This window comes from Callospermophilus lateralis, chromosome 3 (assembly GCF_048772815.1).
Source record: "Callospermophilus lateralis isolate mCalLat2 chromosome 3, mCalLat2.hap1, whole genome shotgun sequence".
Lineage (NCBI taxonomy): Eukaryota > Metazoa > Chordata > Mammalia > Rodentia > Sciuridae > Callospermophilus > Callospermophilus lateralis.
This window is the reverse complement of record NC_135307.1, coordinates 14,311,405-14,329,713: the sequence shown is the minus strand read 5'-3', so window position 1 is coordinate 14,329,713 and position 18,309 is coordinate 14,311,405. Positions and strand designations below refer to the sequence as shown.

The window sequence follows — 18,309 nt, the reverse complement described above, 5'->3', positions numbered from 1 at the left end:
CAACACCTTCACTCTTTGTCTGTGTTTTTCTCCGCCACCTTTCGTCGAACTCCTCACCATCCATTAGTCTCCTGAGACCCCCTGCCCGAGCTAGACTCGGACAGGTGGTATGATTTTTCTCAAACTTTTACCTTCAGTTTGTGGATGTCTTTTCCTATGAGATGAATTCTATAGTGCAGGCTTTCGAGTTGTAAATTCTTTTAACTTTTGTTTATCATGGAAAGTTCTTATTTCATCATCATATATAAAGCTTAAGTTTGCTGGATAGATTCTTGGTTGGCATCCATTTTCTTACAGAGCATGATATATGTTGTTCCAGGATCTTCTAGGTTTCAGTGTCTGCGTTAAAAAAAAAAATTGCACATAATCTAATTGGTTTCCCCCTATATGTAATTTGATTTTTTTTCTCTTGTGGCTTTTAATATTTTCTCCTTATTCTGTATGTTAGGCATTTTCATTATAATGTGCCTTGGTGTGGATCTGTTGTGATTTTGTACATTTGGCGTCTTGTAAATCTCTTGTATTTCATTTTCCAATTCATTCTTCATGTTTGGAAGTTTTTCTGATATTATTTCATTGAATAGAATCCTCATTCCTTTGGTTGGCAATTCTATGCCTTCCTCTATCCCAACAACTCTTAAAATTTGGTCTTTTTATGCTATCCCATATTTCTTGAATGTTCTGCTCATGGTTTCTTACCATTTTAACTGTGTGGTCTACATTCTTTTCAAGATTATATATTTTGTCTTCATTGTCTGAGGTCCTGTCTTCCAAATGGTCTAATCTGTTGGTGATGCTTTCAGTTGATTTTTAATTTATTGTTTCTTTCATTTCAAGGATTTCTGTTTTAAGTTTTTTTAGAACCTCTATCTCTCTATTGAAGTAATCTTTTGCTTCCTGCATTTGTTTATGTAGCTCTTTTTCAAAATGATATTTTGCTGCCTGTATTTACTCTCTTACATCATCCTTTAATTAATAGAACATTTTAATTATGTACATCCTGAACTCCTTCTCTGTAATTTCTTCTGCAGTGCTGGCCATGGATTCTAGTAATGTAGTATCTTAATTTGTTTGGGGCATTTCTTCCCTTGTCTTTTCATATTGCTTGTGTAACTTCCCTTATCATTGTGGATCTGAGGTGTTACAGTTTTTACCCAATAGGCCTATAGGGCCCCTGTAGGGTTCCAATACCTCTCCTTTGAGGTGAAGGACAATGTTAACAGATCCAAGTATAAACAATATACACCCTAAAAACAAATGTTTGCTATTAAAACTTTTACAGTTTGATCACAATGTACAGAAATAGTGAATTCAATTATTATCTACAATATATTCAGTTGGTTTGTAAAAGGGTTTACAGTTTATGATGGTGGACAAAGAACTGGAAGTAAGGAGTAGGACAATATGCTGAAGAGGTAGGAGTTGAGGATATAGAGTTGTTATATCTTAGGAACTGTGAAAGAGAAATCTAAAGAGGAAGTAGCAGGAGAAGAGAAAGGAAGTGATTTTTAGTAGAGAAATAAGTGGGAATACAGTAGAGTACATAAAACAAATATATATATATATATATATATATATATATATATATATATATAAAGAAAAATTTAAAAAGGTTAAAACAGAAGTTGGTGACGAAAAAAAGGAAAACAAACAAAAGAATATAAAACACAACTGTAATATACTATTCAGGTGTTGCAGTCCTTAAAATCCTAATTCATCAAAGTATTTGGTTGTTGGGGACGTGAGGGTGGGAGAATAGGGAGGGAGAAGAAAAAAAAATCTTGAAGGAAGAAACAGAGATTAGTATCTTTCCTGCATCCCTTCTCATCCAATAGTTGGGTCATCTGTTGTTAGCTGACATCTCCAATGTCAGGATGGTGAAGGTAACCAGGGTGTCACTGTGCCAGAGTAATGGCTGCTGGGAGAGGGGGTAGTTAGAAACTGGGTACCTGGCCAGGTGGAGTTCCACACTGGGAGTTGCTCCCACTGAAGATGGTGATGAAGGTGACCCAAGATGGAGGCGCCTGCTTTCAGTGGTGGGGTGTAGAGTCGGGTGTGGGGAGTCCAGCCATGGTGGTGGAGGACGAGTTCAGAGCGGAGCTCTGTGGCATGCAGCCGCTGACTTCAGAGCCTGGGTGAGGATATTGAGTGCAGGCAGACCAGTGCGTGTACAGGACTATCTCCCTGCTGTAGAGTCCCAAGATGGCAGTCACTGGAGGAGCTCCTCGTTGGTAGGTGGTGGTCCACACAGAAGTGGTGGCTGGAGTTCCTATGTGTAGAAAGCTGCAGGGTGTCCTGCATGGGATGGGTGTTCTTGATTTCTACTCGAGTGGTGGCCAAAAGTTCTGCGTGGGTACTGATGTTGTTGGTCCCTCTTGGGAACCTGGCAGTCCTGCGTGGGCAAGTAGTTGGGAGACCTACTCCGAAGCTGAGGCCTGGAGCCCTGGACAGGCAAGGTGACGGTGATTCCTGTGCAGGAGCAGGAATATCACTCTCTGAGAAGCCATATCCTCACTACTTGAGTCCAAAGTCATGGAGTGACACAGAATGCTGCCTCCCTCTGGCCTGCCATCTTGGACCCCCTCCTTCCCTCTGTTCTTTCAAATGTAAATCAGTTTTGCCTAACTGGCTTTCTCAGTTATCTCTTTGACTTTTTATTCCATTAGTATGACATCAGTCAGTTCTAATTGTTTCCTGGGAAATAAATGCTCCTTTCTCCTAGCAGTACGAGCGAGGGTGTAAGGTGCACAAGTCCATGTGTGTACATAGGACAGAGTGGGAATGGCATATGATAAAGGCTAGGAATACTCATAATTCTGATTGTGATTTTCAGATTGACACATACATATGTGTTGACTGGATTGACTTAGCTGAATTACAAAACTTTGTAACAGAGAAAGGAAATGATGGTTGGAACAAAATCCCCCAACAGAGCAGAAGCAGAAAGGTGGCTAGATTATATGTCATTTTTGTGCAAAGTTTAAAAAGCAATCCTTTCTCTACTTGAGCCCAGATGACACCACAGTAGGTGGCCTGTGGAGTATAGTGTTATCCAAATTCTGGCCTGACTCTCTTTATGGAGAATATATAGAACACGACCTGAATAACAATAGAAAAGCTATACAAAGCACAGGAGAAGGGACTAGGCTGGCCTCTAAAACAAGGAGGGGCACCACTTCTTCCTTGAAATAGAATTGTCTAGTGGTTGCTGAAAGTTTTTTTTTGTTTTTTTTTAAGTTCAAACTAAATAACATTATGGTAATAGGAAGAATCTATATGGGGAATTGTTGTTTTGTATTTCATCTATCTGGTCACCAAGTAAACCAACCCATAGAAATGTTAAGCTTCTTACCCTTTCAAAACCACAAAAGTCTGCTCTTGAAAACTGGAAGAAAAGAGAAACGTTAATTTTTGCTTGCATATCAGAGGCATGACAAAACAGCAATTTAAAGTGTACCAAAGGAAATTCATGCTTTTTCTATTCCATCAGTTAGGATGGTTAAACACTAAACCAGCCTCTGACATAGTTTATATAATATCCTGGAGATTTTCCCTTTAGTCTTTGCTTTGTGTGACCATCTTATTAATTTACTTATACCTTAATGAAATTCCAGAAAGGATTTGAGATGAAGATTGTAAGGCCTCCCCAACCCCTCCAACTGGGGATTGAACCTAGGCCTTGAACATGCAAGTTATACCAGGTATAAGAAATATTTGCTTCTCGGTCAGTTGCTTTTGTTTTCCTTCTCTTATCTTAATTTATATTACCTTTTAAACTATACTTAGTTTTACCAATTACCTTATAGCATTTTGGAAACTTATACAGTGCTTTAGTTAGCTTAGAGGAGGAAAAGTTTATTTTGGGGCTCATAGTTTCAGAGGTCTCAGTTCATAGACAGATGGCTCCATTCCTTGGGGCTTAAGATGAGTTAGAACATCATGGCAGAAGAAAGCAGCTTCCATGATGATCAGGAAGCAGAGAGAGCCTAAGCTCAGCTCACCAAATATACCCCAAAAGCATACCTCCAGGAATTCACCTCCTCCAGCCACATCCTACCATCCTTGGGTTACCATTTAGTTAATCCCCATTGGGATTAACTCACTAATTGGGTTAAGGTTTTAATAACTGAACCATCTCACCTCTAAACCTTCTTGCATTGTCTCACACATGAACTTTGGGGGGCCGCTCACATCCAAATCATAACACACAGCTAAAATACATAGGTAGATAATGTCTTTTCTACATGTGTATATTTAAAATTTACTATAAATACATACATCAATAAAACTGGCACCATTTTCAAATTATATATTCAGTATTGTAAGGCAAAGGAAAAAGTTGCTATATTATGCAACTTTTTTAAAAGGAAGAAGCATTTTAATTCTAGGATATACCACATGTAACTCAAATGCCAAATATTTCTTTTTATGTCTCAGAATTTAAGGTTAATGATTAGTTACAAAGTGATTTACATACCTTTAGGATTTTGCCTGAAGGATAGCGAAGATCTTTACTTACAAAAACGCCCAAAGATGTGAGAATAACTAAAACATGATTTGTTAAAACCATATCAATCAAGGAAAGCCCTGAATGTTCTAAAAGAAGAAATCAAACCCTGGGTTAAAAAGTAAGAAAAAAAGTGAGCTCTTTAGCAAAGCAAAGACATTTCATAAACACTGTTCAAGTTATTGTAAGTGAAAGGCTGTAGATAAAAGAAGCTAGAGGAATTACCTTCATGAAGTGAAGTATAGATGTTTTCTGTCAGATCATACCACATGGTAGAACTATAATTCCAAAATCCAGAAAAGGTTAGGCCTATGAAAACACCTACGATGAAAGAAAAGAAAATGAAAACTCAACAACTTCACAGAACTAGTCACTTCTATGGTGCTAGACTTCCAGGGCAGGAGCATGAATCCACCTCATCTTCCAATACAATTTCCTGTCCTACTTCAACTCTCCTTTTCTCAGTTTGAATCTCATTTTCCCATGCACTAGAAAGATGAATTAACTGCAAGTTACAGGCAGGATTTTAGCCAACCACCTCATTGACTCCTAGAAGAGTTCCTCTAGGAATGTTCTGTCCTTAAGGCCTCTTAATGCATTGGTATAGCCTAAAAATATTTTCCAAGCTGTATTTAAGTATTCTGTTCATATTGAAGAGGATCATAATACTCTACTCCAAAATATGCCATTTTGATTTAACACCAAGACAAGTTTGCATAAACAGACATTACTTAAATAACCCTTATCCTCCATGAGTTTTCTTAGATATTTCCTAGCTATTTCTTCACAGCTTATTGTCCCTTGAAACCCAACTGTTGGGAAAACATATAATGGCAGCAACGCCTCAGAGAAAAAACCCAGCATGGCATCTAACGACCCTCTTTCTCCTCTTTGTTTCTTTCACTGGCGCGAAACTCCCGCAGGCGCCAATGTTGAAACCCTGCTGGTGGGAAGCCTTAGCCCCAATTAGAATTAACTTCTTGGGCTCCGGAACTGACATATGGGAGAGCTTGCCAATAAATGGGCGACCTGTTATCTACCTCAGCCCTGTGACCTCTCCTTAGACCTATATAAACACACAGCCTTTTGTAATAAAGTGGAAACCTCTTTGGTAATCTGTGTCGTGTGGTACGGCGTTTTTCCAGTCTTACAGTGGTGCCTAAACCCAGGAGATGGTGTGCTCGACAAACTGAGCCCCGTCTCTGCCACCGCCGTCACCAACGACACATTTTGCCCTCGTCTGTCTTTTTGGGCGCGGGCTGCCTGCACTCACCACTGATCCAGCCTAGTACGTTTCCCCGCTCCCCGGCTCGCCAACTCCCTTCGGACTCCCAGCAGGAGACAGACCTTGATCGTCAGGCACGCTCCTGATGCCTGGTAGGGAGGAGGGAATACAACCCACTAAGACTTCACTGGTCGAAGTGGACCCTCTGGTGACCCACTTCCCTTTGGGGCGTGAGGCTTCTAGGTTTACACGAGAGTCTCCCTGGTCTCTTCCTCCCCCCGCCAGAGCTGTGTTCAGCCCAGAGCTGAACTTCTGCTGGGGCTCTGTCTTCCCTTCCTTGACTTTCTCTCGTTCCGGTGGAAAAATTTTCCTGACGTCAGGTGCCCGCGGCCTGGACCTTACAGGGTCACCCAGACTGCACTTTGTCGGTGATGACTGAGCTGTGCCCTCTGTGCCTACTCGCAGTGGACTGGTCACTTCGGGGACGCCCAGGTGATCCTCCATCTGCTCTACACTTCCAGGAAGCCTCTACGGCCCGGGTTAATTCTTTTTCTCCCTCTGCTGTCCCTTCCTCCACTCTCTAACTATGGGTGCCTCCTCGCCTATACCAGAAGCCTCACCACTCAAGTGTCTCCTTAAGAATTTGGCTACACTCTCTCTCCCCGGATCTCAAGCCCAAAATCCTTATCAGATTCTGTACCCAAGATTGGCCCACATATCTGCTAGATAATGACAATCATTGGCCTCCAGAAGGCTCGTTAGATCCAAATTTCCTCCGGGACCTTTTAACTATTGCCAGTGCCTGAAAGGGTAAAAAGAGTTCCCAGGCCCCCCCCCCCCCCCCCCGCCCCGTCCTGCCTTCTGCTCTCTGTTCCCAACCTTCCCCTCTGCGCCCTTCCCTCTGCTCTACATGTCTGCTCTCCCTCCCAGTGGTACAGCATCCCCTCCCTCTCCCTGTTGTAGCCAACGCTGCAGCCCTGCCTGTGCACTTCCCCTTCTTTTCCTCCCGTCTGCGTCCCCTCCCTACTGCCTGGTGCTTCTAGTCTGCCTGGCCACCAGACACATGCGCTGGTGCTCCACCTTCACGGTGCCCGGTGGGGGGGGGGGGCGAAACGGGCCGGCAATGCGCCCTCGGCAGCTTGGAGAGGACTCAGGATCCCACCTCAGGGAGCCCCCGACTTACGCGCCCCCGGTTCCAACGGGCAGGCAGGATGGGTCCCACCTGGCTGCAATGGGTGGGATCTCCAGATCTCTCCGATCCTCTCCCCCTCCCCCAACTCTGCTTACCTCTGCTACTGATAAGCCCTTCCCCTCCCCCTACTCAGCCTCTCTTCTCCTGTCAGTGTCCCACTGATCCCTTTTATCAGATAACTCACAGTTCCTTTGTTCTGTCAGGGAAATAGCTGGTGCTGAAGGGATAGTCCAGGTGCATGCCCCATAACTGAATCTAACTGGGACTGCATACAAGCAGTTTCTAATAAGGTAGTTAACTTTGATAAACTGAAGGACATTACCCAGAACCCTGATGAAAATCCATCCTTATTTCTCAACCGCCTTACAGAGGCCCTAACCAAATACATTAAGCTAGATCTTGAGTCTCCCATCAGGGTTACAGTGTTAGCAACCCATTTCATTACTCAATCGGCTCATGATATTAGAAAAAGCTCAAATGAGCTGAGGAGGACTATCAGACCCCTATCTGAGATCTGGTGAAAATGGCTTTTAAAGCAGGCTCCATTGCAGAAAAGCAGGTAACACCCCAAACTCAGGCCTTAACAGCAGCCCTGAGGCCTACATCTCCAGCAAGTTTCAGAGGGGAACCAGCATTCCTCTCCACCAGAGGCTTGCCTCAAATATGGATGCGAAGGTCACTGGGCTCACCAATGCCCAAACCCATGGCCTCCTTCCAGGCCATGCCCCACCTGTAAGCAGACAGGACATTGGAAGATTGACTGCTTCTGGCTGGTCCTTCCTTGGCGCCTCTAAGCAGGGGGTATGACCAGTCAGGCAGTCCCTCTCCTGAACTTTTGGGGTTTGCAGAAGACTGAAGAAGCCCAAATTCAAAGACCCCCTTAGCCCCCTCTGAGCCCAGGGTAATGCTCCAGGCAGCGGCTAAGTCCATAACCTTCCTTGTGGACACAGGGGCTACCTATTCTGTCTTGCCTGCCCATTTTAGGCCTCTGTTTCCTTCCCAGGTCTCAGTTATGGGGATTGATAACAAATCCTTCTCCCCAAACAGAACTGTAAAGCTGGCCTGTGCCCTGGAGGGACACCCATTCACTCACTATTCTGGTCATTCCATCCTATCAGTTCCTCTCCTAGGCTGAGATGTTCTCCAATTATTAGGAGCCACCCTCCAATTACACCCCAAGAATACTACCACCCATCTCCTTTGGCCTTTAACTCTTACCCTCTCTAATGACCTGACAGTACCTACTGTGCCATTGTCCCCTGATCCCTAGGTCTGAGACATCTCCATGCTGGTTATTGCCTCCCACCACAAGCCAGTCCATACCCAGCTGAAACACCAAACTAAACTTCCTTGTGTTCCCAATTTCCTATCTTCAAAACCCATAGGGAGGGACTTAAACCCATTATAGACTGGTTGCTGGCCCAGGGACTCCTTATTCCTACTGACTCCCCCTGCAACACCCCCATACTGCCGGTACGCAAACCTCCAGAGCCTATCACTTAGTCCAGGAACTCCGCCTAATTAATGAGGCAGTTATTCCCATCCACTCGGTTTCCAACCCTCATAGTTTTCTTTCTCATATCCCCCTTTGACCATTCACATTACTGTCCTGGACCTTAAAGCTGGCTTTTTTACAGTGCCCTTGCATCCTGACTCTTATTACCTCTTTGCCTTCACATGGGAAGACCTTACATTCTTTAGGTTTCAACAGCTGACATGGACAGGCCTACCCCAAGGCTTCAGGGACAGTCCCTACCACTTTGGTCAGGCCTTGACACAGGATTTAACTGTTTGTAGTTTGGGGATAGCACTCTCTTACAGTTGGATAGAAGCCTTCCCTACCTCCAGGAAAACTGCTGACACCATCGGAAACTGCTGACACTGTTGCCTCCATCCTCATTAAGCAGATCATTCCTAGGTTTGAACTTCCTGCCTCCATCCAGTCAGACAACGGTCCAGCCTTCACTTCTTGGATTGTTTAACTAGTTTCCAAAGGCCTTAACAGCACTTGAAGGCTCCACATCCCCCACTGACCCCAGTCCTCGGGTAAGGTTGAGAGGCCTTAAGGATCATCTCATTAAACTTGCTATTGAACACAGACTGTCCTGGCCCAATCTTTTGCCATTGGCCCTCACCCAAATTCGGGCAACTCCTAGAGCCCCCTCAGGTCTTAGCCCCTTTGAGCTGTTCTATCGATGCCTTTCTTAATCAACTAAAACTTTCCTGTCACTCCTCCTCCCCTTGTGTCCTACCTGCCCTACCTCATGGTTCTATACAAACTCCTAAGAGAACATGCAGACCGGTATCTTCCTGCACTATCTGTTACTTCTGTTCCAGCACAATTGGGAATTAAATCGGACCCTCTTCAACCGGGTGATGCAGTCTTACTTCAAGAGCTACATTTTCAGTCGTTGAAACCTCACCGGACAGGACCCCATACGTCATATTTCCACCATGCTGGGGCCCACCAAACTCAAAGTTTCTCACTAACGCTCTCCTATTACTAATCATTAATCTTTCTCAAGCTTCTATTCCAACCCACAGATGGCGCCTCTACATCCAAGTGACAGGGCAACAGGATGGCACCATCCGCTCTCAGTCTATGGGCCAAGGCGATTGGCCTTTCACTGACTGTAATCAGGCCCTTAATGTTACTGGATTCAACTGGGCCACCTCATCCCACTTATGTTCAGCAATGCTATGCTTCATAGCAGATCAAACTGAGGAATCCTGTTGAAGCCATATCACCAGGAGGCCGCCCCACCTGTTGATGACAAGACTACCTCAGAGGAGCCTTAGGAGTCACCTCCTAGACCTCCCCTTTACTCCTGCTCTCCACATCCTCACTATCCTCTAAAGCTTTGCCTGTCTCGTGTAACTGCCCATACTCCAACATGATACTTGGAGATTCAAAGTCAGAGAGACATATGTCCAAGGCATATGTAACGAGACATATGTCCTCGTTACACTCACCTAGTTTCTTCAGTCGATTGCGCCCCTATCGGATGTAATGCATCTATCTTCTTTCCCCTCTCCTACCAGAATTCTGAACTTTTAAAAATAGCCACTAGGCCTTACCTTTGCTTCTTATATGATCAGACAGAGGATTACTGCAAATGGTGGCCCGAAACCTATGGGGGATACCCCTACTGGTCATGTAACGTTCATAACCCACATGCATATATTGGGGATTCCTGCGTTGGAAATTTCAGATTGATCTTGGGGGGCTATCAATTGGCTATCACTGACCCTAACCATCCACGCTGGACTTCTAGGGTAAATGCTTCCTTCTACTGTGACATATCCTCTCCCACCCCTGTGGCTCCATCTCCATCTCCCGAGAGCTTCAACCCTCCCAGCCCTCAGTAGCTATAATCTCTACTGACATAAAGCATTCTGAACAGCAGTTGTTAGACTCCATACAGGATCCATATGAGCCTAATGTCGGGAGTCCACCACAGTATTAATGGCTACGACTACTTACTGAAACTGTAACCTTCTTAAATCTAACCCTCCCCGCCATCACACCAACTGATTGCTACTTATGCGCCTCTCTGACTCGACCTTCGCTTGCAGCGGTTCCCTTGAATTTCTCGGCTTCTGACCTCTCAAATTTCTCTACTCCATCTGCCCGCCGTTCTCTCCGAACCCTTTCACCCGAAGCTCCATTATCGGAGCCTGAGGAGTCTAACCATACTGTGATTCCCCAGCGCTGCCTCCTGGGCTTGGGTGTCTCCCAGTCAAAGTTTTGCCACTCGAACATCACCTTTAACTTCACCCTCTATGCACCACCTGGCTCATTCTTCTGGTGTAATGGTTCTCTCATCACTATCTTATTCACCAACACCTCTACCCCATGTATACTGGTGACGCTTGTCCCGCAATTGACTCTCTATACCCCAGCTGAAGTGCAGGCCCTCTTGTCTCCCCCAGTGCAGAATAAGCGGGCTGCTTCCCTTCTAATACTGGTGGGTCTCTCACTGGCTGTATCTATAGCGGGAGCCAGAATTTCTGGTGGAGCTCTAGGAAACTCCTTATGGGCTGTACAGGACTTAAGTTCTAAACTTGAACAAGCGCTCACTTCTACAGCAGAATCTCTAGCAAGGTCACATCCTTGGCTCAAGTTACTCTTCAAAATTGATGAGCTATAGACTTACTCACAGCTGAAAAAGGTGGAACCTGTCTTTTCTTGAGGGAAGAATGTTGTTACTACATCAACGAATCAGGCCTTGTGGAAACTAATGTAGTCAAACTCACAGACTTGGCTACCTCTTTGAAAAATCCACCAAACCAAAACCCATTTACCACCTTCTTTTTAGTCCACTTCCAATTGTGGCTGTTGCCTCTTTTAGGGCCCATATGTCTTCTTTTCCTGATGGGTCTGCTTTGCTTCCTACAGGGCCAATTACAGAAGATCTCTAACCAAACTTTCAACCAGCCTCTGCTTAGGTAATACCAGCCTCTGATGACCAATGAGTCCCCAACATCTTCAAGAGAACAGCTCACTCATTGCTGAAGCTCACTACCAGACGCGATGGAATGCAACGGACATCGGGCAGCGGGAGACAATGAGCCCGGAGAACCTCTTAATCTGCCATCTGGATTCTTGAGCCTTTATGTCCTTTTAAGCCTCCTCATGGCCCTTGGCCTTTTCTCTGTCAGTCCCCTGACATGGAACTCCTGCCCAAAACTGACATTTGCTTTAATTTTTTATCTTCATTCTGCTTTTGTTCACTCTGATTTTCTTTAGGTGCTGGTGACGCCATGTCAAGGCAACACTTCCAATATTTCCTAGAGTCTCTGTTACAGGACCAGTGGCTGACACCAACAATCTCCTCCATCTAGGACTGGTTCGACGCCATCGACGACTTGTGGTTTCAGGGAACTTTCATAGACTTCACCCCTACGGAAGTAGCTGTCTATAGCCACTGGGTTTTATTTCTGGTTGCCATAATATCCCCAGACCTGCCCTCCTGAACATTCCTCCACTTCCCCTTCTAGGCCCTTCGCCGCCCCCGCACAGCCAGAAGCAGCCAGATCTGACTAACGACGCCCCAATTCCTAAGAAAACAAAAAGGGAGGAATGTTGGGAAAACATATAAGGGCAGCAGCACCCCAGAGAAAAACCCCAGCATGGCGTCTAACGACCCTCTTTCTCCTCTTTGTTTCTTTCACTGGCGCGAAACGTTCCCGCTGGCGCCAATGTTGAAACCCTGCTGGTGGGAAGCCTTAGCCCCAATTAGAATTAATTTCTTGGGCTCTGGAACTGATATATGGGAGAGCTTGCCAATAAATGGGCGACCTGTTATCTACCTCAGCCCTGCGACCTCTCCTTAGACCTATATAAACACACAGCCTTTTGTAATAAAGTGGAAACCTCTTTGGTAATCTGTGTCGTGTGGTGCGGCGTTTTTCCAGTCTTACACCAACCCCCATTTTCTTTGTTAAAATAGCATATAAGATCCAAGTTTAAGCACAATTGACAATTGAACATAGGAGCAGTTTTGTCTTAGAGGAGTAGTCAGCACCAACAATATAGATTTGGGATTCATCAGCCTGCAGATGGCATTAGTAAGGAGACTGGATTGAGTCTACCAGAGAGAAAATGTGGTCATTTTCTCTCTGATAGAAAAAGGAAGGAGAGTCAAAAACCCCAGGTTCATCAATATTGAGAGGTCATTCCAAAAAGGAGTCAGCCTAGAAAACTAAAGAGTTACCAATGAACTAAGATAAAAGCAATTGAAGGTGGTGTCAAGAAAGCCAAGAGGATAAAGTGTTTTGAGGAGAGTTGTCAACTGCATTAATGTTCTGGAAGGAAAAGTAGAATAAGAAAAAAGAATTAGCTGTTGGAATAGGGCAATATGGAGATTGTGGGTGATCTTGAGAAGAACTCTTCTGATAGAGGATGGAAACAAAAGTCCGATTTGCAGTAAAATAAAGATAAAATGTGAAGTAAAAAAAGTAGTCCCATTTTTCTTTAAAGAACAGATAAATGGAGGGTGGGAGTAAAGTCAGATGAATGAAGGTTTTGTTTAAGATGGGGGACAGTGGGGCTTGCTGATATGCTAATGCATAAGGTCAAGGAGGAGGGAGAGCATGATGAAGCAGGAGAGAAAGGAGAAGTGCAGTGTAAATGCAGGAGGAGCAAATTTCTTCAGATGGTGGGAGTAGGATCCAGAACATGAGAAGTGAGGAGTGGTCTTTGATGGAAGTAGAGAGAACGAATTCAACAGGTGGAAGGCAGAGCTTGCAAGTGTGAGTGAGGCAGGACTGCAGATGGCAGGTAGTGAAGGAGTGCCTGTGAAAAGTCCCTACATTCTCTATGAAGTATTAGACAAAGACACAGCTGAGAGAGGGGAAACAGATGACACTGAGTGTCTGAGGAGTTGGAAGAGGTGTGATAAGGCCATCTTGCAGAGTGGGAAAATAAATATAACATAGAGGAGTGACAGGATATCAGGGCAGTGCTACATGCCCTATTGAAATCTGTGATCATGAGTTTAAAGTGAGACCAGTCTGTGGAATTCTTAAATGAGACTGGTGAGCAATTATTTTCTAGCAACTATGTGCTCCTGCTCTTCCAGGAGCACAGGTGGCCTTAAATAGAGTTGGGAGTACACAAGGAAGAAAGAGTAGGGTGAGAAGGTTACAGAATATTTATAAGGATGGAACATGAAAATTACGGTGAGAGAAAAAAATAAGGATATTGGTTACTTAAAAAGTATGGTTCAAAGTCTCAACAAGACCAGAGGATTGTTGGAATATGAATTCTGGGAAAGATAGAAGGCAGTACATAGTGTGAGATTCTTGTAATGGAGATTTTTGAGACACTGACTATTATTAGAGATTATGAGGTCATGAAAATAACCACAGAAGGAGATGAGCCCTTGGAACTGGATAATCCGTAACATGGGTTACTGAAAAAAGTGACAAAAATCAAGGTGGAGAGGAAGGCAGAGATCAGAAGCTTAACTCATTAAGAGTGTGACTGACAGGGAAGTGCTGGAGGGGACCTGAAGGGATATGTCATATGAGTGACCTATAGGAGGAAAGTGGTTAATAAGTCCAAAATGGAGCACATAGGGCCACTGTTCTCACCATTAACCTCATGTGGAATTAAGGCTGGAAGGATGAACAGGGCCTTGCAAAGGAATTGCTAGCTAAGGCAATGGCAGCCTGCTACTGTGGCAAATTTTGTTTCTGTTTCGGGACAGTGGTAATCAGTTGGGGGAAAGGGGGTTTCACCTAAAAGGTTGCTGAAACCAATTCTTTCATGAAAGTCTGAGGTGGTCTGTGAGTGTTATTCCAGGCAATTAAAACTGCCCCTTCCTTCCTCCATGACTCTCAGTTTTATGTCAGGATGGAGCTTGAAGAATTGAGAATGGCTGCTCTATTGTGGGTCATGGTAGGAAGGCAGGTATCAGTGTTTGAATAAAGAGAAGAAGAAGGAGATCCTAGCCTGGTATCCATGAAACAAAGTAGGGAAAAAAGGCTGTTTTTTCAACAACTGGATTGTTAGAGCTTAATACAGGGACAGCAGAGAGGAGATGGACACATGACTTATAACTAACTTAGTAGAAGTAGGCATTCAAAACTAGAGAAAACCAACAGACTATAAACTTTTAGGAAGTCAAGGAAACCTGAGCCCAGGCTATATCTATTCCTAACCCAATGCATACGGTTTTAATCTGTTGCTTTAGTATAAAGTGATGGTAGGATAAGCTTTTATTCTTTAATTGTTTTCTAAAATTATGTTTGCTATTAATGGTACATTACTCTTTCATGTGAATTTTGGAATTGGTCTGTCAATTTTCATACCCAAAAAGAAAAAAATAGATAAATTAAGTACCCCCCACCAAGTAATTTTTTTTTCCAAACTGTATTGAACTGGTTGATAAATTTGGAGACAATTAAGATCTTTATAATACTCTAAGTTACTATTGATAAACAAAATCTTTTATTTATTTCAGTTTTTTAATGGGCTCTATTCGGTTTCATAATATCTGTACAACAGGCCTTGCAACTCTTTTTGTTTGTTTGTTTGTTTTTAATTCCTAGGTATCTTTTGGGATTTTTTGTCTTATAAATCATAATTTTAATCTTGGGACTGGGGATGTAGCTCAGTGGTAGAGCCTAGCCCATACGAGGTACTATCCTCAGAACTGGAAAAAAAAAAAAGGAAAAAAAAGATGAAATTATAGTTTTGAATTAGCCTTTGGGGTGGTTTTATATATTGTTATTATATCTCATAACCTTATAGCTCTCTCATATTTGTTCAGATTGTTTTTATGTAAAATTTTTAGCTTTTATGTAGATATACATATTACCTATGAATAATAAAAATTTCTTATTTTTTAATTTGTTTATTTCTTATTTGCCTTTTATATTAATTTGAACTGAGTATAATAGGTAATCAATGACCAAGGAAAAGCAATAGAATAATACTGTTAATAGCTAAAATGTATAATGGCGATCTGATATTATGCAATAATATTTAGTCTTCATACCCAGGGCTCCTATGTCTCTTGGAATTTCCTGTGTTATAGAACATCTTTTGTTCTAATGAGGTGACTCTCGATGGGCTGGTCATCAGAAAAACTGAACCATGACGTAAGCTTGAAACTTTGAGCCTCATAGTCATCCTCCAGGAAGGCAGGAGAAGCTGGAGACTGATCTTGCCAATGTGATAAAACCTTCATAAAAATCTCTATGGCAAAGGCTTCAGCAGGTTGATGAATATATCCAGGTACAGGGAAGGCGGCATAAGCAATTTCATGAGGGCAGAACTTGTTGTGTTGGGGAAATTTTTGAATTTTGCCCTATACACCTCTTTATCTGGCTGTTTATCTATATCCTTCATGATGTCCTTTACAATAAACTTGTTATAAGAATGAGATGTTCCTCTGAGTTCTGTGAGCTGTTCTAGCAAATTATTGATTAGGGTTGGGTCATGGAAACCCTCTGATATAGGGTTGGTTAGAAGTACCTGAAACTTGTGAATGGAACTAAGACTCCAACCTGTAGGGGGTCTGTGCTAACTCATGCCAGAATTGAATTAAATCATAGGACACCCAGTTGGTGTCAGCAAGGAACTGAAGAAAGGCTTGGTATGGAGAATTTATACAATTGGTATTTGAAGTGTTGTAAATGAGAATAAAGAGAAAAAGATTATTTTTTCCTTTGTACGTGCTATTAGATATTATAGCAGCAGTGAAAAAAACATACACATAATAAATAAAATAATGTAATACCTTAGGAAAAATAATACCTACTTATATATGGAAGAAATATCAAATGGATTAAAAACAATGCATAATCTTTGGGAAGAAGTAATATACCAGTAGAGGACAGAGGATAAATGAAATTAGAAGACATACTTAAGCCACTATTGACATGGTAAAAGGTCACGAGAAACAATATCCTCAGTATATCACACTTGCAAGTAGATAGGTAGAGTGACAAAGAGTAAATTCATGGGTGTTTTTAAGAATCATTTTCACTCCAGCCCACCTATATACATTTCTTTTGTACTGCCACTTAACCAACACCTTTAACAAATGCAAAACACTACTAATTACATTCAATAAATTTGTAAACTTACCATTATATGTTGTATTCAAAACGAAGCCAATTATAGCGACATCATTGGCACAAGGGCACTTTGTCACTTTGATGTCTATCACATGTGGATACAATGTTTTGACCTCATGTTTTACCATCGCTCTTCCAAGAGTCCACTGTAGAATAGGTTCTGTGGAAATTAAATTTAGGTGTTTAAACTGTGGCAGCATCCTTGAAAATGAAACATTACCACTTTCCTTTAAAAGTTTTAGACAAACTATAAAGGAACTATTCTATAGTTCAAAAATGGGTGCAGTAGGATCTCACCCTTCATTGATGGAAAGTAAGTCCATTTTTATTTTCCAGAGTAGAAGGAATGATGTCTAATTCCCTCGGTGTGAGCCTGGCAAGATCACATTGCAGAAGAGTATGTGGGATGGGAGATATTGCTTTGGCCATATTTGGATAAAATCATTATCGTAGGATCTATGCCTAGAAATGGAATTGCTCCAACACGGGATATACACATTTATAACTTAGAAAACAACTTCTGTCTCAAGAGCCCCCATTTCCTTTCCTTTTCTTTCCCAATACCATCAAACGGCAGTAGATAATTAAAAATGAGAATTCAGAGTAGCAGTGGAAAACAGGGGAAATTGTCATTAGTAGTTAAGAGACTTAGAGTGGCTTCTGGAAAATAGAAAAGTTAGGAGTAGACTAATAGGAAACTCAATCAGCGGTGACAGTTCTTCAACCCAGCATGGTCTGAATGGCAAAACAAGTCGCAAAAAAGGTCTTTCACATGACCCACAAGGACTTCCAGGAGATAAAGTATTTAAATTCCTCACCTTTAATTTTTGCTAGGCTCTAGTTCATGGGCCTTTGAATATTGTTTTTCTCCCAACCATTTTCCAATCTCTTTTTGGTATCACCCTCTCTGCAAAGCCTTCCATGAATCTCTAGAGTAAGTGAGACTCCCCCCATCCTCTCATGCTTCAGGACAGTCCTAAACTTCAGTGGACCTAGAAGAATGAAACTACACTCTTCTTCACCAGACAGGGTTAGGCAACAATCCTTTTGAAAGAACTTAATAAGACAAGGTTTTCCAAATTTTAAAATTTATTCATGGAGATGTAACAGGTTGAGCTAAAGTCAAATCTTCATGCATAAAACTCAGGCTGGGAGACAAAAAGACAGTCAATATAGGTAATAAACAATTGGGTCAGATCTGGAAGATGGGGGCGGATTCAAAAGGAAAGGAAATCAAATGCTAAATATCTCTAAAGTCCTGCCCTCACCAGCCTGTTCTCCTGCATTCAGGAAATCCTTCCTCCCTGCAGAGAGCTGAAGGAGTTGTTAATGAAGTACCTCTGGGCAGCTCCTTTCCTGCCCATTTGTGCAGTCATGGACAGGCACCCTGGAAAGACTTTTTGCCCACCTTTTGGCCCACCTTTTGGTTGCTAGTCACTAGGCAAGATGAGAGGAGAAGGAGGGCTGAGAATAAAGGAACTAGAATGTATGAAAGTGGGAGTGAAAGGTCAGGCAACACAGTGATCAAAAGGAGGCAGATTTTAAAAGTCTGCTGAACAAGGCTTTACTGAGATTTCCCTGGGTGGGGGGGGACTCTCAGACTGACAGAGGGGATAAGAAGAGGGTCTGAGGAGAAACCACATGGGGCTCTGGAATTTTTATTTGGCTTAGGGCAGGAAGGGAGAACTTGGGACAGGAAAAGGGGTTTTTAGAGTCCCTTGTCCCACTGGAAATGGTCAGGGGAGCTGGCTAAGATCCAGGATTGGCCAGGAGACCCTGCTGATTGACAGGCGG

The 18,309-nt window shown here is 42.9% G+C and overlaps 1 protein-coding gene across 1 annotated transcript in view; it reads right to left on the bottom strand.

The window, feature by feature from the left end:
• Positions 1-18,309, bottom strand: part of Catsperb (catsper channel auxiliary subunit beta) — a 135,284-nt gene that overhangs the window by 80,990 nt on the left and 35,985 nt on the right. The window contains exons 6-9 of the mRNA XM_076847917.2: positions 16,526-16,675; positions 4,733-4,828; positions 4,478-4,596; positions 3,353-3,385 (exon numbers count right to left, since the gene is read on the bottom strand). Of these exons, the coding sequence (XP_076704032.2) occupies positions 3,353-3,385; positions 4,478-4,596; positions 4,733-4,828; positions 16,526-16,675 (398 nt within the window). The remainder of the gene's footprint in view (positions 1-3,352; positions 3,386-4,477; positions 4,597-4,732; positions 4,829-16,525; positions 16,676-18,309) is intronic.